This window comes from Cololabis saira, chromosome 16 (assembly GCF_033807715.1).
Source record: "Cololabis saira isolate AMF1-May2022 chromosome 16, fColSai1.1, whole genome shotgun sequence".
Taxonomy (NCBI): Eukaryota; Metazoa; Chordata; class Actinopteri; order Beloniformes; family Belonidae; genus Cololabis; species Cololabis saira.
The window spans coordinates 33,418,172-33,444,379 of NC_084602.1; the positions used below are offsets into that span (position 1 = coordinate 33,418,172).

Below are 26,208 nucleotides of genomic sequence, written 5' to 3' on the forward strand. Positions count from 1 at the left end.
TGTTGGGTGCGTACCTGTAAATGTCTCGGGCCATGCCAAAGTCTCCAATCTTGGCCACGCGGCCCGATCCTTTGCAGGTCAGAAGGCAGTTCCGAGCCGCGATGTCCCTGAAAGAAACACACGTGCAGTCAGAAGCTTTTTAGGACGAGGGCGTGTGCTCCACATTCATGCAGTGGACTTCCTGCCTCCTGTCTGCACATATTTGTATCAGCAGTGTTGGGAATAACCAGTACTGGAGTTGAGGGGGGATGAGGGGGGATGGAATCCCCCCTGAAATAAAAACGGTCAAAATCATCCCCCCTGTAAAACTGCCATCCCCCCTTTCCATCCCTTATGTCATTTCATCAATGAATGTGGTTTTACTGCTATTTCAACATTTAGAGTCATCAACAGAAAAATAACACCAGAAAAACGTGACAATTTTCACCTTTTTCAGGTAAATTTTCACTTGAAATAAGTAGAAAAATCTGCCAGTGGGACAAGATTTATCTTTTCATTAAAAGCAAAAAAATCTTGTTCCACTGGCAGATTTTTCTACTTATTTCAAGTGAAAATCTACTTGAAACAGGTGAAAATTGTTGAAAAATTGAAATAGGACAAATATTCTTATTTATTATTATTAGAGTTTTTGCAGTGATGCATGTTACTTATCCTGTGAAGGACAGAGTCATATTGATAAGTTCAGAAAAGTGTTTTTTATTGTTGTGTTTTGATGTATTTGATGTAAGCCCAGTGGATATTTAAAGCTTACAGAAGGCTGCATTTAACTGCTGCTATGTCATTCCTGCAGTATTTCTGCAGCTGTTTTGGTCAGTGCTATTATTTGTAATATATTATATTATTTGTAATCAGCACAAATTATCCGTCCCATTATGATAAAATCCACCATCCCCCCTGATTTTTTTTTTTTTTTTTACAACTCGAGTACTGGGAATAACGGTGTTAAAAATAGCGGCGTTAGTAACGCAGTTATGTTTTCCCAGTAACAGGTAATCTACCTTATTACTATTTCAAACGTAACTCACCAGACTCACCTCAGAATGAGTCAGATCAGATAACAGCCATTAGATATCATGTCAGTGTACAGTAACGCGCCACATTTCACTGTCAGTAATGGTAACGGCGTTGTAACGTTTGAAATACTACTTAGTTAGATTACCCGTTACTGGGAAAAAATAACGGTGTTAGTAACGCAGCTATTTTTGATGCCGTTATTCCCAACACTGTGTGTCAGTAAGACCTGCATCAGCGCCAGCATTGGATCTGTTCAGTCTCAACTAGGGATGCCCCGATACCATTTTTTTCACACCGAGTACGAGTACGAGTATTTTAATTTGTGTACTTGCCGATACTGAGTACCGATCCGATACTTCTACCACAAAAATAACAAGGCTAAAAATGCAATGAATTGGAAGACAGGTTTTATTTGCAACAGAAATTCAATTTTAAACAAAACTCGGCCAGCTTTAGTCTCATCGCAGGTGCATCAACTGCACATGTGCGGTGCCCAGTGGTGGACAGTAACGGAGTAAATTTACTTGAGTACTGTACTTAAGTACATATCCAGAGGATTTGGACTTTACTTGAGTATTAGATTTCTTTGGTACTTATTACTCTTACTTGAATACATTTCCAAGACAAATATTTGTACTTTTACTTGAGTAAATTTCTAGGAAGGCTGAAAAGTACTCGTTACTTTCAGGTCTGCTCTTTTTTCTTCTTCCCTAAAATCCTATTGGACACAAGCTGTTTTTGTCAAAGGAGGAGACCTATCACAGTGCACGCTCTCCACTGGGATGTACGTAAAGCGGAAATACGTCAAGCCTCCTCAAAACCATACCGCCAAAGTAGCCTGCGTTTGTCAAGACAGAGCTGCAACAATTAATTTAGAAAAAATATAGTAATTTACTGATGTGGAAAATAAGAAATTTACTCTTACTCTTACTCTTACGTTTACTTAAAGTAAATTTAAAAGCATTTACTTTTGGATACTTAAGTACCTTTAAAAGCAAGTACTTTTCTACTCTTACTCGAGTAATATTTTGACTGAGCTACTTTTACTTGTAACGGAGTAAATTTTGACCAGTAGTATTTGTACTCTTACTCAAGTACTGGGGTCGAGTACTCTGTCCACCTCTGGCGGTGCTTCACCTGAAGCCGTCCGTGTGAAACAACATAAACAATCAAATAGAATTGAAAAAAACAGGCTAAATGAAATGATGTTACACACTCTTGTACAGTAAAACAGAGAAGAAGAAGAACATAAACAATCCCATTGTTACAGTCCGGTTATATAGAGTGATACCCATAAGTGAGACTGGCAGCGCCGTTTCAGGCAAGATAGTGACAATTAATGTAAGCGGGATGTCAGCAGGGTGGACATATTTCAAAATAAGGGACGACGACAAAAGCAAGGCAGACTGCAAGCTGTCGGCGCGGCTAACGCGGCTAACCGGAATGTAACAATGGGATTGTTTATGTTGTATTGTGAGTTATGTGGAGTGTTTAATAAAGTTCCCTGTGAGTAAGGGTAATACTCAACCGTCCAGTCTGTATAATTAAGGAAGATAGACCAAACTGAAACATAGAACAGTTGGCTGAGCAGCAGCTCTGTGGCTGCTGCTCAGCCAGGCTGCAGACTCACCCGGGGAACATCTCCCCCTAGTGGCGCTAACTACAACAACAATGAAGTATCGGTGCGTGGTATCGGAGACTTTTTGCGAGTACGAGTACGAGTATATGAGGGCAGTATCGGCCCCGATACCGATATCAGTATCTAACTCCTTTCTTTTAATTGTGATGTGAGCCCTGTTAGGGACAAGTGTTGCAAATTAGCATGCGCTATAAACGCTATGATACAGGTATCAGATAGCCATTTATGTCTGTCTATGTTTTCTGTATCTGTCCCTTCCAAATAAACAAATGAAATGAAATGAAATGGACCATTTGAGGTGTGCTGTGGGAACAAGCATCTCATCTTCATTCTGAACAAGACAAAGGAGATGATTGCCGATTTTAAGAGGAGCAGGAATGAGTCAAGCGCCGTTATCATAATGGTATTAGAAGTGGTGGTGGTGGAGCAGTAGAAATACCTTGCGGCCCGTTTTAAACTCTAAATGGCATCAGAAAGAGCCGGCCACTGGGCTTTAAACCCCGATAGTCGGTGAAGGAGCGGTGAGTGACATCAAATGATTTGCAGCAAGAAAGTCTCCAAAGTACTCTGTTCACCACTGGCATGGTGTCTGACGTCTCAGAGAAAATACTGATGATTGCTGATGAGCATCCAGTGACAAACCTCATCCTGCACACAGGAGAACTTGGTGTTGTAAAGCAACAATCAAACAGGACTTTATTTATGTGCTGGACAAGATTAAGAGCCTCAACACCAAGGTGTTTTTCAGCAGATTCAGCGGGATGCTGATGCTCAGAAATGGCTTAAAGATATGTATGCTGCACAATAAGGGAACTTTCCGGACAATTTCAACATTTCCTGGGAATGCAGACATCTTTTTAAGGGAAATGGATTCTGTCTTAATAAATCTGGGGTACAGCTGTTCCCCTCAAACATTTTTTATTCTGTGAATCAGACACCAGCAGCCTCTGCCAAGAACAGAAGGCGAGGAAATCAACAACTGATAAGACGGCGCTCCGAAGGACAACTGCTACTGCTGGCCTGGCTGAGATAAGGACGGACCACGGAGGACGACTAGAAAGTCTTTTTCTGGGGCCGCAGACAGAGACTTCTCTCTCACATATGATGGAGATGTGAATGCTTTTTCACATCAGCACTTGTGGAGTCTCCCCAGACGCCAATAGGACACCGAGTGGAGGGGGTCTCAGCCCCAACGGAGGACCCCCAAACGTGAAAGACCTTGTGTGGATTGGAATCCAACTACGTAGCCGGGGGGTCGGCAACCCACGGCTCTAGATGTGGCTCTTTAGCGCCGCCCTAGTGGCTCCCTGGAGCTTTTTCAAAAATGTATGACCTTTTTTCTCCTTTTTTCTTTCTTTTTTTTTCTCTTTTTTTCTCTTGTTTTATTCTCTTTTCCTTTTTTTCTTTTTCCTTTTTTTTTCTTTTTTGCCTTTTTCTCTTTTCCTTTCCTTTTTAATCTGGGTATTTGACTTTTTTCACAAAATTCTGAGTATTTCCTCGACATTTCGACTTTGTTCTCGACATTTCGACTTTGTTCTCATCATTTCGACTTTTTTCTCGAAATTTTGACTTTTTTCTCGACAATTTCAACTTTTTTCTCGAAATTTTGACTTTTTTCTCGACATTTCAACTTTTTTCTTGAAATTCCGACTTTTTTCTCGACGTTTCAACTTTTTTCTCGAAATTGTACTTCAACATTAATCTCGACATTTCAAATGTTTTTCTCGAAATTTCGACTTTTTTATCAACGTTTTGACTTTTTTCTTGAAATTTCGACTTTTTTCTCGAGATTGTACTTCAACATTAATCTCGACATTTCAAATGTTTTACTCGACATTTCGACTTTTTCTTGACATTTCGCCTCTCGCCATTTGCCTTCATTCTAAGGCTTATACATACAAGACTTTTCATTTTTTGCGGCTCCAGACATATTTGTTTTTTGTGTTTTTGGTCCAATATGGCTCTTTCCACATTTTAGGTTGCCGACCCCTGACGTAGCCGAACGAGACGTCATAAAAAAACATTTTTTTAAGGAGAACTCAACAGAAACCTTTGACCAAGTCTACTCTGTAACTCAGTAAATTAACTACTAACCTCCACTCTAACATTTCAGATACAGTATCATTGCTCCCACTAAGGTGAAGTTTGCCTCTGGCAAGAAGAAATCTCCGTGGAAAACTGCTAAAAAGACTGGACTCCAGCTCCACTCTGATATTTATAAAGAGACACTTCACAGATACAATCCCCAACTGAGGGATGCAGGAGGATCCTTCTTTTCTGAAATCATCAACATAGACATCAACAACACTACTGTGGGCCGGTTAATGAACCGCCTGTGTCAGTAGCATCTGAACTCCACTCTACAAGGGCCTGACATGAGTTTGCCAACTTTTTTTTACTGTTTTCAATTAAAACCAATTTGGAAAAAATGTAACAATTTTACCCAAATCCACGATAAACCTGGAGGATATTATGGATCAGCTAAACTCATCTCTTGTTTCCATATTTTCTTCAAGAAAGTTTGGCATCTGATCTGATTTAAATAGTAAACTCAGCCCTTTTGTCAGGTGTTTTCCCCCAGACCTGGAAGACGGCCGTCATCAGACCAAGAACAATCTGGGAAAGTGCTAAATTAAAGACTCATCTCAAATCTTAACCCTTGTGCTGTCTTCGGGTCAAAATGACCTAATTCTCCTTCCTTCTTCCCTTCTTCTTTCCTTCCTTCTATCCTTCCTTTCTCCTGCTCTCTCCTTCCTTTTTCCCTTCGTTCGTTCCTTCCTTCCTTTTTCCCTTCGTTCGTTCGTTCCTTCCTTCCTTCCTTTTTCCCTTCGTTCCTTCGTTCCTTCCTTCCTTCCTTCCTTCCTTCCTTCCTTCCTTCCTTCCTTCCTTCCTTCCTTCCTTCCTTCCTTCCTTCCTTCCTTCCTTCCTTCCTTCCTTCCTTCCTTCCTTCCTTCCTTCCTTCCTTCCTTCCTTCCTTCCTTCCTTCCTTCCTTCCTTCCTTCCTTCCTTCCTTCCTTCCTTCCTTCCTTCCTTCCTTCCTTCCTTCCTTCCTTCCTTCCTTCCTTCCTTCCTTCCTTCTTTTTTCCCTTCTTTCCTCCTGCTCTCTCCTTCCTTCTTCCCTTCCTCTTTTTTCCATTCCTTCCTTCCTTCCTTCCTTCCTTCCTTCCTTCCTTCCTTCCTTCCTTCCTTCCTTCCTTCCTCCCTCCCTTATTTATTCTGCCAATGCACTGTAACTCAAACATTTTTTTGTCTTTAATTTTCATGTTTTCATTATGTGAAGCACCTTGAATTCCCTTGTTGCTGAAATAAACTCTCCTCGTCCCGCTCTGCAACACCGACGCTACAAGAGGATGGAGCTGACACACTGTACGCTCCTTCAACTTATGCAGCCAGATGTAATTTACTGCAACATACATTTGCCCTTTGGGTATTAATAAAGTATAATGGAATTGAATTGAATTTTTAGAGAAAATAGGCTCTCCTCTTGTTAGTTAGAAAGAAAAAACAAAAACCCTGAGCCCACACGGACTCTGCAGTCATCTCCTCGGGCATCCAACTTTCCTAACTTCTTAATAAATGATTTTGCAAGCGCTCCACTCCTCCTCCGTCTGGAGACGAGTGCGCACCAGGACCAATAAATAACCGAGATAAATAAGCAAGATTTAACATGAGAATAACATCATGTGACACTGAGCTGCAGCTGGAAGATGAGACGAGAAAGGCCTGGAGATGAATCAGCGGCGGTGATGGAGACCAGAGCACGAGCTCCACGACTCAGTCGACAGGAACACGTCGCCTTGGTGTTCGGTCTCCACAGTTTGATTAAATTGGATAAGAAACGACACAATGAGGATGAAGTAATAGACCAGGTCCACGTAATCGGAGGGCCTTTAAAGACAGGAATTCTAACTGTTTATGGTTGCCCCACTTCAGTGTGTCAGAAACGCTTTAAAGTATTAAAGTATTAAACTTCTCCTACTTCAAAACCACTCACTCGCAAATCCGCTCTGAAATCAAAGTATTCAAAATAGGAGAGAATCACATATGTTAATATTTATTGCAAAAGCATTACTGGGTAAACTACCGCTGTACATATCCAATTTATTAAAATATTACTCTAGTAGCTATAACACTAGATCATCAGAGAAAATCCTCCTCATGGTCCCAAGCACTGGAACAGACTTGGTAAATCGGCCTTTTCCTTTTATGCAGCGCAAGCTTGGAATGAGCTACAACACATACTCAACTTGAAATATTTACCTTCTCTTAACATGTTCAAACATATGTTAAAATCAGTTTTCACAGAACAATGTCATTGTTTTTAATCAAGTGTCATTATTTGTCATGAATTCTTTTTAGCTTTCTGATCCTTGTATGTTTTATGTTTGTTTGTTTCTTGTTTTGATATGTTTTTATTTTTTTGTAAAGTTACTTGTCCTTGTATGTATTTTCTTTTATATGAAACTGAATTTATTTTTCTGCTGCCATTTTGACCAGGACTCCCAGGCAGAAGAGATATTGTATCTCAATGTATCTCCTGGATAAATAAAGGATAAATAAAAAAATAAAATTTAGTATAAAAATGACAACAACAGTAATTCAAGGACTTTAACTTTTTGGTTTTTTGGTGTTCTATGAACTTTAATCTAAATACTACTGAACATCTGTCAAAAAAGCTGAGACATGCAGTCTGGAGAAGATCCCCTTCCAGCCTGAGACAACTGGAGCAGTTAGGTCACGAGGAGTGGAGCTAAATACCTGTCTACAGGTACTTGACTGCAGTGACGGCCACACAAGGTTGTGCAGTGAAATATTAGTTGAGAGTTTCATCAATTTAGTCCAGGACAGTTTAATTAGTTTATTTATGATTCTGCTAATCCACAATCAAAAAGCAACATCTGATTTCCTTTAGTCAAACGACTATTCATGATCCTTTTTTGTCCGTTTCTAGTTATTACAGTGACCAGTGTGCTGTTTTTCTTTAATGGAAGGATAACAAAAATGTGTCCATGCGCACAAATGATGAATGAATGGATGTCTGGATCAATGGGTGGAGTGAGCTGAACTTAATCAACCTAATTGAACACCTCCACAGGTACTAGTGGGCCTATTGATTCTGAAGTTCAGTCCAAATAGAAGGTGACCTCAGGTGGGCTGGGATCGCAGGCAATTTCTTGAAGCACCTGTGTGACTTGATGAAATGCAGGCAGACTAGGATGGAGAATAAACTGGTTTAGCTCTGCCCTGCGACGAACTGGCACCCGATCCAGGCCCGGAGAACCCGGACAGGCTCCAGCATATCCCTATGACCCTGACCAGGCAGGAGTGTTATAGATAACCGATGGATGAACTGAATGGAAACGTGTCAAATGATAAGTATGTATAAGTTTACAAGAACAACACCAGAACTCAACAGTTACTATGGCAACGGGTTGGCCATTCCAACACTATTTCTTAACACTGGCAACAAACTGAAAACAGTGACTACGTTTACACGCAGTCAATAACCCTTTTTCTAACCGGAATATTAGCAATAACCCGGTTTTGCACGGCCATGTAAACACCAATAACCCCTTTGAATAACCAGAATTTGCTCATATTCCGGTTTTTAAAAACCTGAATATGACCCCTGGGTTACTCCTTTTCTAACCCCATTTTTATCAAAATGATTACATTTTCCATTAGACTTACTAGATCCATCCCATTGTTCCAATGCCAAAGTATTTTCCCTATTTCTGCTGTAAATGTTTTTCAGATTTGTCTTTTTGTCTATCAATCCATCCACAAGCTACTTCCAACCGGTTTTCATTCTTTATTTCAATTCAATTCCCAAATTCATCACATACTAGGTCTGCAAACAATCTCCATCCCATCTTTTTCAGGACTACTTTTTCCCAATTTTCAGTTAGGTTCAGAGGTCTTTTATTGGAACACCTTACCACTCAATATTAGAGAATGCTCGAGCACAAATAATTTCAAAAAACAAATCACAACTTTTTTGCTAACTCAGCTTAGCAAAAATGAACAACTAATTTCCAGAACTTCTCTGCAAACCCTCATCAGATTCCTGTTTTTCTATTAATTTAGCTTATTCTCCGCAATCGTTCTATGTTTTACATATCTCTGTAGATATTGTTTGTTTCATTATAGAAGGACCACTCGACAAGCCCTTATGGGTTTTTTTGGTTCCTCCTGCACATTTTTTCTGTTACATTGTATTACTTTTTTTTTTGTTGTTTCCTTTTTTTCTCTACATACTTTTTGTCTGAATTTTTGGCAGTTGTAAATTTTTTTTATGTGCAAATAAATAAACTAAACTAAAACCTGAATATTTGGTCATCACGCCTAACGGGATATCCCCATCAAACGGAACAGGAATTTGTTTTCTGCGCATGTTCTTTTTGCAAGGAATCTTGGTCTTTTGAGTCCAGGAAGTTCTTATAAACACGGCGAAACGGAAGGCCAGGAGGAGACTAATCACTTCATAAATGTAATGAAAGATATGAACATTTTGGCATTTGTAGACTTCTACTGGGCTGTTGATTATCCGCCGTGCTGCTGTTATTGTGGTTGTTTTGGATTTGGATACAGGAAGAGAAAGCGGAAATTGACGGGAATTGCATCATGACGTTCTCCGTGCGTCGCTGGTTTGATCCAGATATCCCATATGATTAATTACCATGTATACAGGGATAACCCCGTTTGCTCACACATGTAAACGGATTATTCTGAATGTTTCAGTAACCGGAATATTGACCTTAACCCGAATTTTGACTGCATGTAAACGTAGTCACTGAGTGAACGTAGGGGTCCAGCTCAGGGTTCATGGAGCAGCTACTGAATCCTTTCACTGTTCCTGTCTGTGAGGGAATGTTACCACTAGTAACGTTAGTTCACCTCAGACATACAGGACTGTCTCAGAAAATTAGAATATTATGATAAAGTTCTTTATTTTCTGTAATGCAATTAAAAAAACAAAAATGTCATACATTCTGGATTCATTACAAATCAACTGAAATATTGCAAGCCTTTTATTATTTTAATATTGCTGATTATGGCTTACAGTTTAAGATTAAGATTCCCAGAATATTCTAATTTTTTGAGATAGGATATTTGAGTTTTCTTGAGCTGTAAGCCATGATCAGCAATATTAAAATAATAAAATGCTTGCAATATTTCAGTTGATTTGTAATGAATCCAGAATGTATGACATTTTTGCATTACAGAAAATAAAGAACTTTATCACAATATTCTAATTTTCTGAGACAGTCCTGTAATCCAAAGCAGTCCTGGGTCAGAATCAGCTTTATTGGCCAGAAATGTGTGTACAAACAAGGAATTATGGAGTTATGTTGCTCTTCTGAAACGTCTGAAATCAGTAGAAAAACAATGTGTATGCAAATCTTATTTGAACTAAACTTTAGTTTTTCTGTCTTGGAGACAAGGACACGTTCTGAAATGTATTACCACTCTTGCAGACTGGCAGCTGAAGCTGCAGGGAGAGACACACTGGTGTAGATGTAGCACAGTGAGGCGAGGGCAGGCTGTGTTTAACCGGCCTCACATTGTAGACCTTATTTACAGTAAAATTTAAGTGCAGCTTAAAGACTCATTTCACTGCAGGCCTTAGAGAACAATCTGTGTTATTAGTCCAACTTAACACCCGCTGTTGCATTTAACTACCCAGCTCCTCAGCAGAGCGGCGGAGCTTCCTCCCCAGTAGTTACACTTGACACTATGTTGGAAAATAGACTAATGTTAGAGGATCGCTGCATGATGCACCGTCCATAAAACAGATACACACCAACGCAGCAGTAAACTAAAGCACAACAAAGGAAGTTTACATTTTTGTCAGAGTTCTGGGAGTCAGCCTGTTTAAGCACGTCGGAGCTCATCATCTAACCTCGTAATCACAGAGAAAACTCCTTCATACGATCACTGTCCTTTACTTAACCTCAAGTAAACAAGCCTCCATAAAACTTAAATTAACCTCAGGGATGGCATGAGGAGGATGTTATTACCGACCTGCAGGAGGAAGATCGGGTTGGGCAGAACCCCGAGAGCCGCAGGTGAAGAATTCCGTTAGAGGGGGAGTGGGCAACATTTGATAGGCAACCCGCGGGTCCAGAGCCGCATGCGGCTCTATAGCGCCGCCCTAGTGGCTCCTGGAGCTTTTTCAAAAAATGTTTGACCTTTTTTTTCCTCTTTTTCTTCTTTTTTTTCTTTTTTTCCTTTTTTCTCTTTTTTTTTCTTTTTTTCCTTTTTTTCTCTACCTTTTTTTCCTCTTTTTCTTCTTTTCTTTCCTTTTTTCTCTTTTTATTTCTTTTTTTCTTCTTTTTTTCCCTTTTCTTCTTCCTTTTTCCTTTTTTCTTCTTTTTTCTTTTTTTTCTTCCTTTTTTTCTAATTTTCCTTTTTTCTTCTCTTTTTCCTTTTTTCTCTTTTTTTCTTCCTTTTTCCTTTCCTTTTTAATCTCGACATTTCAACTTTTTTCTCGAAATTTTGACTTTTTTCTCAACATTTCAACTTTTTTCTCTAGATTGTACTTCAACATTAATCTCGAAATTTCAACTTTTTTCTCGACATTTCGACTTTTTTCATGAAATTTTTACTATTTCCTCGACATTTAGACTTTTTTCTCAACATTTTGACTTTTTTCTCAACATTTTGACTTTTTTCTCGAAGTACATAATGAAAAAAACATCTCCCCCCAGTTCTAACTAATATAGAAACATGCAGCATGTGTTCCTTCATTCTAAGGCTGATACAAGACTCAGTCATTTTTTGCGGCTCCAGACATACTAGTTTTTTGTGTTTTTGGTCCAATATGGCTCTTTCAACGTTTTGGGTTGCTGACCCCTGCTCTAGGGGGAGATGTTGAGCCACAGTCAGCGTGGTGATAAGAAGAGAGTGACAAGATAGCGACAATTAATGCCAGCGGGACGTCAGCAGTGTGGACATATTTCAAAATAAGGGACGACGACAGAAGCCAGGCAAACTGCAAGCTACGTGCTGCTAAGGTGTCAAGAGGAGGAAAGGAGAATACATCGTTTAATACCGGCAACTTGATAAAACATCTCAAGACGCATCATAAAGCTGAGTATACAGAGTTTGCTAATGCTACTGCAAGAACACAACAGCAACATTAGCTCAGGTTCTGCAAGAGCGACAGACAATGGCAAGAGACGACCCACGGGCCGTTAAAATAACGGAGGCTCTAACCCGTTATCTAGCGCTGGATGATCAGCCACTGTCAGCTGGAGAAGACGAAGGATTTCACCGTCTTCTCCACGCACTCGAGCCGCGATATGATGTTTCATTGATATGTTATATGTTTGATATTTTCTTAACCCTTGTACTGTCTTCGGGTCAAAATGACCTAATTATCCTTCCTTCCTTCCTTCCTTCCTTCCTTCCTTCCTTCCTTCCTTCCTTCCTTCCTTCCTTCCTTCCTTCCTTCCTTCCTTCCTTCCTTCCTTCCTTTTTCCCTTCCTTCCTTCCTTTTTCCCTTCCTTCCTTTTTTCCTTCCTTCCTTCCTTCCTTCCTTCCTTCCTTCCTTCCTTCCTTCCTTCCTTCCTTCCTTCCTTCCTTCCTTCCTTCCTTCCTTCCTTCCTTCCTTCCTTCCTTCCTTCCTTCCTTCCTTCCTTCCTTCCTTCCTTCCTTCCTTCCTTCCTTCCTTCCTTCCTTCCTTCCTTCCTTCCTTCCTTCCTTCCTTCCTTCCTTCCTTCCTTCCTTCCTTCCTTCCTTCCTTCCTTCCTTGACCCGGAGACAGCACAAGGGTTAAATGTGAAGACAGTGCCAGTGTGGAGACTTTATATTTACACAAAAAGATTATTTTTTTTGTTTAAAATAGTTATTCTACTCATTTTATTTATTTGTATTGAATGTATCTGTTGCAAATAAAACCTGCCTTCCAATTCATTGCATTTTTCATCGCATTTTTAGCCTAGTTATTTTTGTGGTAGAAGTATCGTATCAGCAAGTACACAAATTGAAATACTCGTACTCGGTGTGAAAAAATGGTATCGGGGCATCCCTTATGTGGCGTTTATTGTCCACATGTAAAGTTGTTTTTTAGCTTTTGACTTTCCGTGAGGAGAAATCTGTACACAAGTAAAAGAGATCCTTCAGCACCCTCTTCCTCCGTCAACCACAGTGACAGTGATGTTCTCTGTTGACATGCGGCTCCAACGTAGAGCATTAAAAAGCCAAGCTGGCCGCCCCATCTGGCAGATCTGACGCTAAACTCTTCACTTGTCCTTTCTGCTATCGTACAAAAGGCATGAGCCATGCGGGCTCCATATGTTCCACTTGGACAGAAGAGGCCGATTCATAACTCGGGGTACGTGTGGACAGATGAGTTCCACCAACTGTTTACCGAAGGCTCTTTTGGTCCCATATGTGAGGAGGATATGAGCACCGACGCCGCGTATACCCGACTGTTTACGCTACTCTGCTTTTCTCTGATCTGTTTCGATAAGACGACTCCTGAGGCGGAGTTAATTAAATTCTTCCACAACCATGAGCTGCGTTTCCTCTTTTTTGTCTCATTAAACCAACTGGTTTTCTGGATGCAAATGCAGAGAAAACAGACAAACAATCAAACGAACAGGATCTTGTGGAGTACCTGTGTATAAACTGGTTCTCCTCCAGATACTGGCATCCCTTAGCGATGTCTCTGGCCACGTTGAGAAGGTCCACCATGGTCAGGCTGGATGGTTGCTCCTAAACAAGCAAGAGAACAGACAGAATTAGATATTAGTCAGTATATCTGAGGCTCATTTGAAAAGCTGGTGGATTCCAACATCAAACATTAGCACGAGGTTCAGAGAATCCAGAGAGTCTGCCAGTAAAAACAGCTTAAAGGGATTCTAATCAATATTTCTTATTAAACATCCCAAACAACATGCAAGTAACTGTGTTTCCAATATAAAAACAAAACTATTTCATAGAAAAATCCTCTTCAGTTATGTTTGGATCAAGACGTCGACTAATCCACAGATGTTTCCATCCGCCCTGACGCACTTAAAGAGTAAAACCTTTTTATATACTATACAGGACTGTCTCAGAAAATTAAAATATTGTGATAAAGTTCTTTATTTTCTGTAATGCAATTAAAAAAACTAAAATGTCATACATTCTGGATTCATTACAAATCAACTGAAATATTGAGTTTTCTTAAGCTGTAAACCATGATCAGCAATATTGAAATAATAAAAGGCTTGCAATATTTCAGTTGATTTGTAATGAATCCAGAATGTATGACATTTTTGCATTACAGAAAATAAAGGACTTTATCACAATATTCTAATTTTCTGAGACAGTCCTGTATACTGAGACTGTTTTTTTTTTTAAATCTTCAAATCTGCAACGTTTAAAACATTTAGGTCCCGTTTACACGGAGCAAAAACGGTGGCGTTTTCATGCGTTTTGGCCGTTCGTTTACATGAGAACGAAGCTCAAAGCCCCCAAAAACGATCATTTCTGAAAACTGGAGATGGAGATTTTCAAAAACTCAGTTTTCACGTTTGCGTCTAAACAGAGGAAAACGGAGATTTAGGCTTCAGAACGTCACATTATGCACCAGAAACGTCACCAGCGTCATGTGTGCGACCTGTGTTTACAATTAGTTTGGCCACCGTCAATATTTTCTTGTATTTGACCTTTTTTTTGACCGTTTTATATGAATGAATGAATGAATGAATGAATGAATGAATTAATTGTTTATTTTGGTTACATTACATTATTTGCAATTCAAACTGTGTGTGTGTGTGTGTGTGTGTAAATGACAAACACTTTCATACAAATTTACACTCATCAGTTTCACACAAAAAATAATAATAAACTCTGTAACCGAAAAAGGAATAGGCTGAAGCCAAAGCTTATATTTGCCTACCCTGTACTTTCCAACAGAAAACCCAGATTATCTGCAATATGAAAAGAAACAAAAAGAGAAATTTCCCTTTAAATTGTTCTGCTTAACCAAATTATACTCCAATTATTTAGCATTGTAATCCTTAATTATTTTACTTTTCAATATTTTTTTAAAATTCAACAGAGATTTACACAGTTTCACTTCATCACTAAGTTGATTCCATAATTTGACTCCCAAAAATGAAACACATCTATATTTAACATTAGTCCTCACACGACATCTTTCAAAGACCCACAGCCTTCTTAAATTATAATTTGTTTCTCTTAATTTAAAGAAATGCTGAAAACAAGCAGGAAGGCTATTATTCTTAACTCGAAACACAATTTCTAATGTTTTTAAATATACAATATCTATGAATTTTAATATGCATGACTCTACAAATAATTTATTAGTAGTGTCACGATAAGAAACTTTATTTATTATTCTTACAGCTCTTTTCTGGAGTTTAACTATAGGGTCTATATAAGTTCTATACGTATTCCCCCAAACCTCCACACAATATGACATGTATGGCATGATAAGAGAGAAATACAGTATGTGCAGACATTTTTTATCCAACAGATCCCTTGTTTTGTAAATTATACCAATAGATTTAGACAATTTCTGCTTAATATAATGTATATGTGGCTTCCAACAAAGTTTATGATCTATAATTACTCCCAAAAATGTATTTTCATATACTCTTTCAATTTCAACTCCACTTAGCTTCTATTTAATTTCACAATTAGTTCTAGCACCACCGAACACCATAAATTTCGTTTTATATTCTAAAGTCACACTTAAAAGTAACTCCACTTCTCTGTCACTCCAAACGAAAGACTCTCGTTCCGTCTTGGAAGTAAAGCCTGAATTATGGTCCCGCGTTAAATCGACGCAGAGCCTACGGCGTAGGGCACGCGGCGATGTGCGCCGTACGGTGTGCGTCGCCGCGTACCCTACGCCGTAGGCTCTGCGTTGGTGTAACGCGGAACCATAAATCAGCCTTAACTGGAAGTTACACGTGTCATTTGTTGATGTTTTTTCCAGGATTCTGATTGGCTGGCATGACGTTAACAGCGTTTTCATGCGGGTCCGTGTAAACGAGGATATTTTTGAAAACGTAGAGGGGAAAATATCCGTTTTTGTAAATACCCGGCTACGTGTAAACGTGGCCTTAATGGGAACAGACTTAGTGTGAAATGGGTCAGATGAAGTTATGAGGAAATAATCAGCTGGTCCTGCAGCTCCTGTTGGCTTTGTTGCACATATTTATCACCAGTTTTGTTACCTGGCTGAAACCTTCTGACTCTCCCCGCTCACGCTGTGATGTTCCTGCACCATCAGTAAAAAGGCTCTAAAAAGGCTCTAAAAAGGCACATTAGCGGTTCCTAATCAGGCCGTTTGCATGTAGTTGGCGAACAAAGGGGAGCATTTAGCAGCTAAAGAGCAGGAGGAGAAGGTGTCCCTGAGGACACTTCATGATGTGAGCTCACATATAGATGAATGAATGTTGACGCTATTAACACAAAACACCTTTGTGATGTGTAAATGAGCAACTGTTGGTTATGACTTCAAAGCCGGAGTTGCGCTGATGAGATGAGCGGATGCACAATGCATGCAAATGCGTCGGACGCAGCCGGGAGCCTCACCAGCCGGGGCCTGGTCTCCCTCAGGAAGGTCTTCAGGTCTCCTCCGGCCATCAGCTCCAGCAGGATGAACCGGGGCATGGCCTGCAGACTCACTCCGATGCAGCGGACGATGTTCTGGTGGCTGAACTTGCTGCAGTGTCAGCAACACAGAAAGGTGCATCAGATCAGGCTTCGTTGGCACTTTGGCAGAGACGTCAGTGTGAATCAGGCAAGCACTCGGTACCTGATGATGAGAGCCTCCATGAGGAAGTCCAGCTCGTCTTGTTCAGAGCAAACCTCAGGAAGTGTCTGGGGGGAATAGAAACCAAGTATTAGTGCTATGAATGCTAACATGCTTTGTTTAATTGCAGTGCAGCAGTACTAAAGCACTTTCAGGTGTTATTTGAGGTCATATTAGCACCATAAAATTAGCACCTCTATAACGGTTTGTAGTTATTTAATGCCTCCATATAGGCCCTGTCCCAATACTCCCCCTACTCCTAGTTTTCAGCCCTACCCCTAAATTTTGCGCGTTCCCGTGAGGGTAGTGGTGTCCCAATTCCTGTTTCCACCTAGGGGTAGTGAAGAAAACTAGTGTAGTGGCTATGAATCTGTCTCTACGGATCGAGGGATTTCGGATGCACACTAGTTGATCTAGGGCCAGAAAAATTTCCCAGAATGCTTTTCGTCGTCATTTGCGGACTTAATAAAAAAAAAAACATGGCGGACATTTCTTATTTTTTAGTGAATAAAATCAATATTTTGAGTTAGTTTCTGCATAAAAATGCGTTTTGATTACATTTCTAGCGAGAAATATATATTTTACTTTCATAATATTCACTCAGTGAATGCACATAATCACTCGTTTGCCCGTTGTTGCAAAGATCACGCCAGAATAAAGACTGATTTATGGTTCTGCGTTACACCAACGCAGAGCCTACGGCGTAGGTTACGTACCCTACGCCGTAGGCTCTGCGTCGATTTAACGTGGAACCATAAATCAGCTCTGGAGCCGGCAGGCAGAAATCCCAAAATCTTCGGAGCGAATTTCTTAACAGGCGTAGCTACAACTGTTAGATTTCATCTATTAAACCAACATTTATCTTCCTAAATGATTTATTTCAGCCAGCGGTAATTCTCCACAGAACTGCAGGTTTCTCCCCCGGGACGACGGTGCAGGTTGACCTGGCGATCACGTCTGTTCTTGGGCTGCTGCTGCTCCGAGCTCTTATCATCTCCGAAAAGATCGGATCAAATTTCTTAACAGGTGTTATTTGGATAAACTGAGCCCAGGTTGGGGATCTTAACGGTTACTTTTACGCCTGAAAAAATATTAAAACTTAATAAAGTGGCATATTAACAGCGCTACAGCTGAAATTAAAACAGCTTTTGGCTCTCAGCTTCCTGATTTTAGGGGTGGTGCTGAAAGTAGGAGTAGGGGGAGTATTGGGACAGGGCCCTGGGAAGATTTCAAGTGCCCTAAAATGCGTCTCTGTTTTATATTTTTAGCCGGGGGACTGCCAATGGAAACTAGCTCTGTAGCTAAAATTGGGTGCATTTGCATTTTTAATTCTAAATGTATATGAATGTACACTGTCCCTTCCCAATTGAATTGAAAATCTGTGGCTTCTTTTTCAGGGGTAGTGGTAGTGATGGAGGGCTAGTGGTAGAAAGTAGGGGGTGTATTGGGATTGGGCCTTAGTGCTATGAATTCTAAAATGCTTTGTTTAATTGCAGTGCAGCAGTACTTTCAGGTGTTATTTGAGGTCATATTAGCACCATAAAATGAGCACCTGTATGACGGTTTGTATTTATTTAATGCCTCCATATAAGCACAGTTTGGTTTCATCAAAGTCTTCAGTTTTCCCTCACCTTTACTGCCACCTGCAGTGGACTGGGCTCCCCTGGAATCCCGACCGCCAGGCCCTCGTACACCTCACCGAAAGCACCGTGACCCAGACCCCTTCGGACCCAAGCACACATCTCTTAACACAGCACTTACATTATTCCATCCATCATTTAGCGGAAGAATTGAGATTAACTCTGTAAGATGAAGACTTGTGAAGCAAAAACCAGCAAGACGTGACCTAAATAAGAGCTTCCTGTGGATCTAAGTGATGCTTCAAAGAATGAGAGCAGGGAATAAATCAATATGAATTTACTTTATAAAGAGTGGCTGAAATGCTCATTAATGTTCTGAATTAAGACTTCTCCAACTTTTCATCTCACACAGGAAAGTATGTGTCCTAGCAAAGAAGTGAAAGTGGGAAATGGTGAAGCTTGACACAAAGTTAAAGTTTAGACGTTGCTCTTTGTGGGAGTTTCAGTCGATTCATTACTTGCAGAACTCTGGACGGGGATTAATGAGAGGAAAATATTCCTGGTTGTAGAAGAAAAGAACTTCACCGTATAGATTAAGAATCAAAATGATAAAATGGTGAACCACAAACACATAAAAGAGGCATTAAAAATGGAAAACATCCCTTCTGCTGCCTGAACCGCTGCAGTCCACCGTGTTTCAAGATTCCAGGCTTCTTCTAGACGGCTGCTCTGAAGTCGCTTTTTCCTGACCTCGTCATCATTCTTATGTATATTTTACAGCTTCTAATTGCATAACCTTTAATACTTAGGGCCCGATTTACTAAAGGTTTGAGTGTGTAAAAACGTGTGCAAACTTGACAGCACCCGCAAACCAAAGTGCCAGCTGATCTACTAACAGCGTGCAAAGAGGACTGCGTCTCTCAAATGCGCAAAATAGCACACGCAATCCATTTAGTACTTTTGCCCTGATGAATTATCAATATGGGGCGTACCCGCCAGAAATCGCTAAATACTGGGAGGGGAAGATGCAAATTGGTCCATTTACCACGCGCAATGAGATTTACCAAGCCTGAAGTTTTTGCGTGGATTGTGATTGCGTCTGTATTTAATACGTTCGAAAGGAAGGTGCTAATCTCCACATGCAAAAGGAGAAATATTTTATTTCAATGTTAAATCGAGTATTATTCAGCAAAAGGTTGCCACAGGAGGCACATTCATTTTTTTATTTGTGATAATAAATAAATCACGTGTTTTCATGGAGAAAAAAGTGTTTCTCATTGTGCGCCTATACTTGTTCTGCAGTTGTCATACCCCGGTGTTGTGCCGTATTCAGCACCCCTGCCGTGAAAAGCACCCCCTCGTCTGACAAAAATGATATTCTCATTCCGTGTTCTGTTCATGTTCTGTTGTCCATGTTCTGTTCAGCGTCCAGTTTTGTGTTAATGATTCATGTTTAAATACGCTCATGGATTCGGGTAAAAAAAAAAAAAAATCGGGTAAATGGTTATTGATGTCATTAATTAATAGCCTGCTTACTGTGTTGTCTTCCATAATATTTGTAAATATATATAATATAAACTCTGTGTTTGTGTGAGTGTGTATATATAAATATATTGAAGTGTCAGTGTGTTGTTTTTTTTCTTGGTCTACTTATCATTGAATATACGAGGAGGTGCTTTTCACGGCAGGGGTGCTGAATACGGCACAACAATTTGCCTCTTCCACTAATATCTCTATAACTCCAACTCGTCAAATTTCATTTTGCGCTTGCAACTATCCTGCTTTCCATCCAGACTCTCCATGGCACAAAGTTTGGGCCGCAAACCGTAAGACGCGCAACACCTCATTTAAATACTGAGGTTTGCACCTGTTATCAATTGCGCACGCAATCTTAGTTGATCACCCGCAAAACACACAACAACAGCACGCGCAAACTTTTTCAGTGCACACGCAATTTAGTACTCTTTATTTAGGATCTTAGTAAATCGGGCCCTTAATGTACAGGGTTGACTTTTTAACACCTTATCAGGCAGCTGCACCACCACGAGGGAAAAAACTGCTTAAACTGGATCCGGAAACATGTAAATATGAACATTTCCCTCAGAGAGATGCCACTTTAGAGGTACGAACAGACAAATGTTGTGATGGGAATAACAGAGTTAAGGAAAATTATGCAACTATTTGTAAAAAGGGGAAAAAACAAACTGTCCCATGTGTCCGATACAAGGTGTTGAGACACGCTGAAGCGGAAGAGACGGACACATGACAGCACCGGAGGAATTCCCGCGCTGCAGCGCTGATATTTAGTGGGATTCTCCGCGGAGCCGCCGGGTGAGCAGCACTTCCAGACTAGAGGAGCAGTCATCAACGACTGCTATCAGTCACAGCGAGGAGGCAACTGGACTGGAAATTAAGCAATAAGCCTGCCCCCGGTTTCCTGGATCACGCTGTCACCAGGTAATAGTGCGGGCGTGCAGCCTTCACCGGCCTTCATGCCTGTCCGCTGCTGCCTGGACAGCTAGTGATGCCTCAGCTAAACACAGAATCATGAGACGTTTCCCGCCCGTCTTCATCTGCTGCTGGTGGAACCTTTAACCCTTCTGCTGTGTTTGGATCAAGGGAGGGTGGAGGGAGAAAAGAAGGAATGAAGGAAGGGAGAAAAGATGGAAGGAAGGAAAGAAGGAAGGAAGGAAGGAAGGAAGGAAGGAAGGAAGGGAGAAAAGATGGAAGGAAGGAAGGAAGAAAAGATGGATGGAAGGAAGGAAGAAAGTAAGTAAGGAAGAAAGGAGAAAAGAAGGAAGGAAGGAAGGAAGGAAGGAAGGAAGGAAGGAAGGAAGGAAGGAAGGAAGGAAGGAAGGAAGGAAGGAAGGAAGGGAGAAAAGGTGGAAGGAAGGAAAGAAGGAAGTAAGGAAGAAAGGAGAAAAGAAGGAAGGAAGGAAGGAAGGAAGGAAGGAAGGAAGGAAGGAAGGAAGGAAGGAAGGAAGGAAGGAAGGAAGGAAGGGAGAAAAAATGGAAGGAAGGAAAGAAGGAAGTAAGGAAGAAAGGAGAAAAGAAGGAAAGAAGGAAGGAAGGAAGGAAGGAAGGAAGGGAGAAAAGATGGAAGGAAGGAAAGAAGGAAGTAAGGAAGAAAGGAGAAAAGAAGGAAAGAAGGAAGGAAGGAAGGAAGGAAGGGAGAAAAGATGGAAGGAAGGAAAGAAGGAAGTAAGGAAGAAAGGAGAAAAGAAGGAAAGAAGGAAGGAAGGAAGGAAGGAAGGAAGGAAGGAAGGAAGGAAGGAAGGAAGGAAGGAAGGGAGAAAAGATGGAAGGAAGGAAAGAAGGAAGTAAGGAAGAAAGGAGAAAAGAAGGAAAGAAGGAAGGAAGGAAGGAAGGAAGGAAGGGAGAAAAGATGGAAGGAAGGAAAGAAGGAAGGAAGGGAGAAAAGATGGAAGGAAGGAAAGAAGGAAGTAAGGAATAAAGGAGAAAAGAAGGAAAGAAGGAAGGAAGGAAGGAAGGAAGGAAGGAAGGAAGGAAGGAAGGAAGGAAGGGAGAAAAGGTGGAAGGAAGGAAAGAAGGAAGTAAGGAAGAAAGGAGAAAAGAAGGAAGGAAGGAAGGAAGGAAGGAAGGAAGGAAGGAAGGAAGGAAGGGAGAAAAAATGGAAGGAAGGAAAGAAGGAAGTAAGGAAGAAAGGAGAAAAGAAGGAAAGAAGGAAGGAAGGAAGGAAGGAAGGGAGAAAAGATGGAAGGAAGGAAAGAAGGAAGTAAGGAAGAAAGGAGAAAAGAAGGAAAGAAGGAAGGAAGGAAGGAAGGAAGGAAGGGAGAAAAGATGGAAGGAAGGAAAGAAGGAAGTAAGGAAGAAAGGAGAAAAGAAGGAAAGAAGGAAGGAAGGAAGGAAGGAAGGAAGGAAGGAAGGGAGAAAAGATGGAAGGAAGGAAAGAAGGAAGTAAGGAAGAAAGGAGAAAAGAAGGAAAGAAGGAAGGAAGGAAGGAAGGAAGGAAGGGAGAAAAGATGGAAGGAAGGAAAGAAGGAAGGAAGGGAGAAAAGATGGAAGGAAGGAAAGAAGGAAGTAAGGAATAAAGGAGAAAAGAAGGAAAGAAGGAAGGAAGGAAGGAAGGGAGAAAAGATGGAAGGAAGGAAAGAAGGAGAAAAGAAGGAAGGAAGGAAGCAAGGGGGAAAAGATGGAAGGAAGGAAGGAAGGGCGAAAAGATGGAAAGAAGGAAGGAAGGAAGAAAGGAGAAAAGAAGGAAAGAAGGAAGGAAGGGAGAAAAGATGGAATGAAGGAAAGAAGGAAGGAAGGAAGCAAGGGTGAAAAGATGGAAGGAAGGAAGGATGGAAGTAAGGAGAAAAGAAGGAAGGAAGGAAGGAAGGGAAAAAAGATGGAATGAAGGAAGGGAGAAAAGATGGAAGGAAGGAAAGAAGGAAGTAAGGAAGAAAGGAGAAAAGAAGGAAGGAAGGAAGCAAGGGTGAAAAGATGGAAGGAAGGAAGGATGGAAGTAAGGAAGAAAGGAGAAAAGAAGGAAGGAAGGAAGGAAGGAAGGAAGGAAGGAAGGAAGGAAGGAAGGAAGGAAGGAAGGGAGTAAGGAAGGAAGTAGGAAAGGGAGTAAGGAAGGGAGAAAAGATGGAAGGAAGGGAGAAAGGAAGGAAAGAATGGAGAAAAGGAAAGAAAGAAGGGAGGGACGAAGGAAGGGATAGAGAAAATAAGGAAAGAAGGAAGGAAAAGCAAAGAAGGTAATAAAGGAACGAATGACAAAAGGGAGGTAGGAAGAAAAAGGAGTAAAGGAGGGTAAAAAAGGAGGAAAAGAGGAAAGGAAGAAGGAAGGAGAGAGCATGGCAGGAGGAAAGAAGGAGAGAAGAATTGGGTCATTTTGACCCAAAGACAGCACAAGGGTTAATACTCAAGCTTTAAAAAACACACCGTTTATTTGGGAGACAGACCTCGTGGACGGAAGAGCCAATGAGAGGAATTCAATCATCACGCTGTGCACATTATTAGCCAAGCTTACTTGAAATTTAGCAAAAGCAACTATTTCAGGACAAATTAATACTTGTATGAGTGTGCAGAGACTGGGTTCCTTTGTCAAACACTGACAGAGAGTGTTTTATTTATTGAATAATAATATTAATCCAAAGAAATTCAAGGTGTTAAATAAGTGAGCGCACATACACAGAAGTGAGGCTGGTATTTGCAGTGTTCGCCTGGGTGATTATTCTTGAATAAGTGAGTGCAACGTTTGATGTTTTCTCAGCCTGGCACAGCTTTACAGAATCCTAGCGACGGGGGTTTAGACGTTAAATCTTTTACCTGGTGAGAGAAATGTTGCGGCGCGGCACTTCCTTCAGGTCGTTGACTGACGCCGTCTTGCCGGCGAAGCAGTAGTTGGGGTTGTAGTCCGTCATGATGGTGGAGGCCCGCAGCTTACTGAGCTTGCAGTCGGGGCTCTGCAGCTCCAGCTGGATGGACTGCAGCTCCGTGTGTTTACGCCTGTACACTGATGAGAGGAAGACGTGAGTGTCTGATTCCCCCGCCGAGGTACCGGCAGTTGGAAAACAAACAAACAGAGCTTTGAACCCATCTTTGTGTGGAAAAATGAATGCTGGCAACCAGAGCACACAAAGTGGAAAGCTTTTAAAGATACTATTTCTCTAAAGACCAAACACTTGTACGCCAACAACTGCTCTGAAATGAAATCTCTCTGTCCCCTCTGAGACACTGGATCCTCTTAATCAGATGCCAGACCTGTCCTTCTAAGGCAAGGGTCGGCAACCCGTGGCTCTAGAGCTGCATGCGGCTCTTTAGCGCCGCCCTAGTGGCTCCTGGAGCTTTTTCAAAAATGACCTTTTTTTCATTTTTTTTCTCTTCTTTTTTTTTCCTTTTTTTTCCTTTTTTTCCTCTTTTTTTCTTTTTTCCTTTCCTTTTTAATCTCGACATTTAGACTTTTTTCTCGAAATTTTGACTTTTTTCTCAACATTTCGACTTTTTTTCTCGAGATTGTACTTCAACATTAATCTCGATATTTTGACTTTTTTCTCGAAATTTTGACTTTTTTCTCTACATTTGGACTTTTTCTCAATATTTCAACTTTTTTTTCAACATTTCGACTTCTTTCTCGACATTTCGACTTTTTTCTCGAAGTGCATAATAAATAAAATCTCCCCCCAGTTATAACTAATATAGATACATGCAGCATGCAGCACCTTTTTCCTTTTTTTCTTCCTTTTTTTCAAATTTTCCTTTTTTTCTTTTTTCTTCTCTTTTTCCTTTTTTCTCTTTTTTCTTCCTTTTTCCTTCCCTTTTTAATCCCGACATTTCGACTTTTTTCTCGACATTTCGACTTTTTTCTCAACATTTCAACTTTTTTCTCTAGATTGTACTTCAACATTAATCTCGACATTTCAACTTTTTTCTCGACATTTTGACTTTTTTCATGAAATTTTGACTATTTCCTCGACATTTAGACTTTTTTCTCAACATTTTGACTTTTTTCTCGAAGTGCATAATGAAAAAAAAACTCCCCCCAGTTCTAACTAATATAGAAACATGCAGCATGTGTTGTCTTCATTCTAAGGCTGATACAAGACTTTTCATTTTTTGCGGCTCCAGGCATATTTGTTTTTTGTGTTTTTGGTCCAATATGGCTCTTTCAACATTTTGGGTTGCCGACCCCTGTTCTAAGAAATACCCATCATTATTTATCAATCTAACCTCAGTTTAATCCCAACATTATATACAGAAGCACATGTGTGCTCCCGAACCAACCAAGTGGAACGAATCAGTCCTCCTCCTCGACGTTGAAAGTAAATGCGCTTCATTTTGGACGGTATGAAGCCGCAGCTTTCATGTGTCTGTCGTATCACCTCCCACACATAAAACTTCACACTTTTCAGTGCTGCAAACCTTGACCTCTGCTGTAAACATTTTAGTCACAGGGAGAATTATGTGTGCCTATTTAAGTGTGGGAAGGGGGGGGTTATTTATTTACCAAGTGCTATCTAATGTACGAGTGCTGTCAACTGTCGGTTAAGCAGCCATTCATCACGAACAGGTTTCATTCTTCACGCTGTCAGTTGGGTTTGGCCCCCACCGCCCGGACTAATGTGTACGCGCGAGTGGAGGTGGGAGTCTGGATATGTGCACCAGTCAGCAGGAGTGAGAGTGTTTGTGCAGAAGATGATGGCTCAATGAACGCACGAGGCTGGTTGCTTCTGCCGGGGAGCAGACAGGCAGACAATCAGCCGTGCTGCTCAAGAGCACCCGCTTTCTGATGCCAAAAACACGCTAAAGCCAAACCAAAAACATGCTAACGCCAAACCAAAAACACGCTAAAGCCAAACCAAAAACACGCTGAAGCCAAACCAAAAACACGCTAAAGCCAAACCAAAAACACGCTAAAGCTAAACCAAAAACATGCTAAAGCCAAACCAAAAACACGCTAAAGCTAAACCAAAAACACGCTAAAGCCAAACCAAAAACACGCTAAAGCCAAACCAAAAACACGCTAAAGCCAAACCAAAAACACGCTTAAGCCAAACCAAAAACACGCTTAAGCCAAACCAAAAACACGCTAAAGCCAAACCAAAAACACGCTAAAGCTAAACCAAAAACACGCTAAAGCCAAACCAAAAACACGCTAAAGCTAAACCAAAAACACGCTAAAGCCAAACCAAAAACACGCTAAAGCTAAACCAAAAACACGCTAAAGCCAAAACAAAAACACGCTAAAGCCAAACCAAAAACACGCTAAAGCCAAACTAAAAACACGCTAAAGCCAAACCAAAAACACGCTAAAGCCAAACCAAAAACACGCTAAAGCCAAACCAAAAACACGCTAAAGCCCTCCGAGAGGGAGGAGGACGGAGGACGCATCGTTGTTCACACAGGAGATAAAGATGCAGAAACATGTGAGCAAGAAATAATCATTACTTCTGTATTATCAGAACATTTCATATTGAAATTGAAACAATTTAATATTGTATTGATTTATAGTTATATGTAGATATGTTGATATATAGATTTATAGTCATTTTTATGTATATAATTGGAGGTAAATATACGAACCAGTATATACAGCATATTTACTCTTATATAGTTATTCAAGTATATTGTTGTTCTCTATTATATTGTAGTATTGTAGTAAAGTAATGATAATGTAATACTATGCATTATAATTACTTCTGATAGTACATACATATATAGTAGCACAACTAAATGCTGGGCGTTTT

At 40.5% G+C, this 26,208-nt stretch overlaps 1 protein-coding gene across 1 annotated transcript in view; it reads right to left on the reverse strand.

The window, feature by feature from the left end:
• Positions 1-26,208, reverse strand: part of LOC133462183 (ALK tyrosine kinase receptor-like) — a 62,646-nt gene that overhangs the window by 14,413 nt on the left and 22,025 nt on the right. Inside the window, exons 4-9 of the mRNA XM_061743325.1 lie at positions 23,291-23,477; positions 18,065-18,155; positions 16,437-16,501; positions 16,214-16,343; positions 13,278-13,375; positions 15-107 (exon numbers count right to left, since the gene is read on the reverse strand). Of these exons, the coding sequence (XP_061599309.1) occupies positions 15-107; positions 13,278-13,375; positions 16,214-16,343; positions 16,437-16,501; positions 18,065-18,155; positions 23,291-23,477 (664 nt within the window). The remainder of the gene's footprint in view (positions 1-14; positions 108-13,277; positions 13,376-16,213; positions 16,344-16,436; positions 16,502-18,064; positions 18,156-23,290; positions 23,478-26,208) is intronic.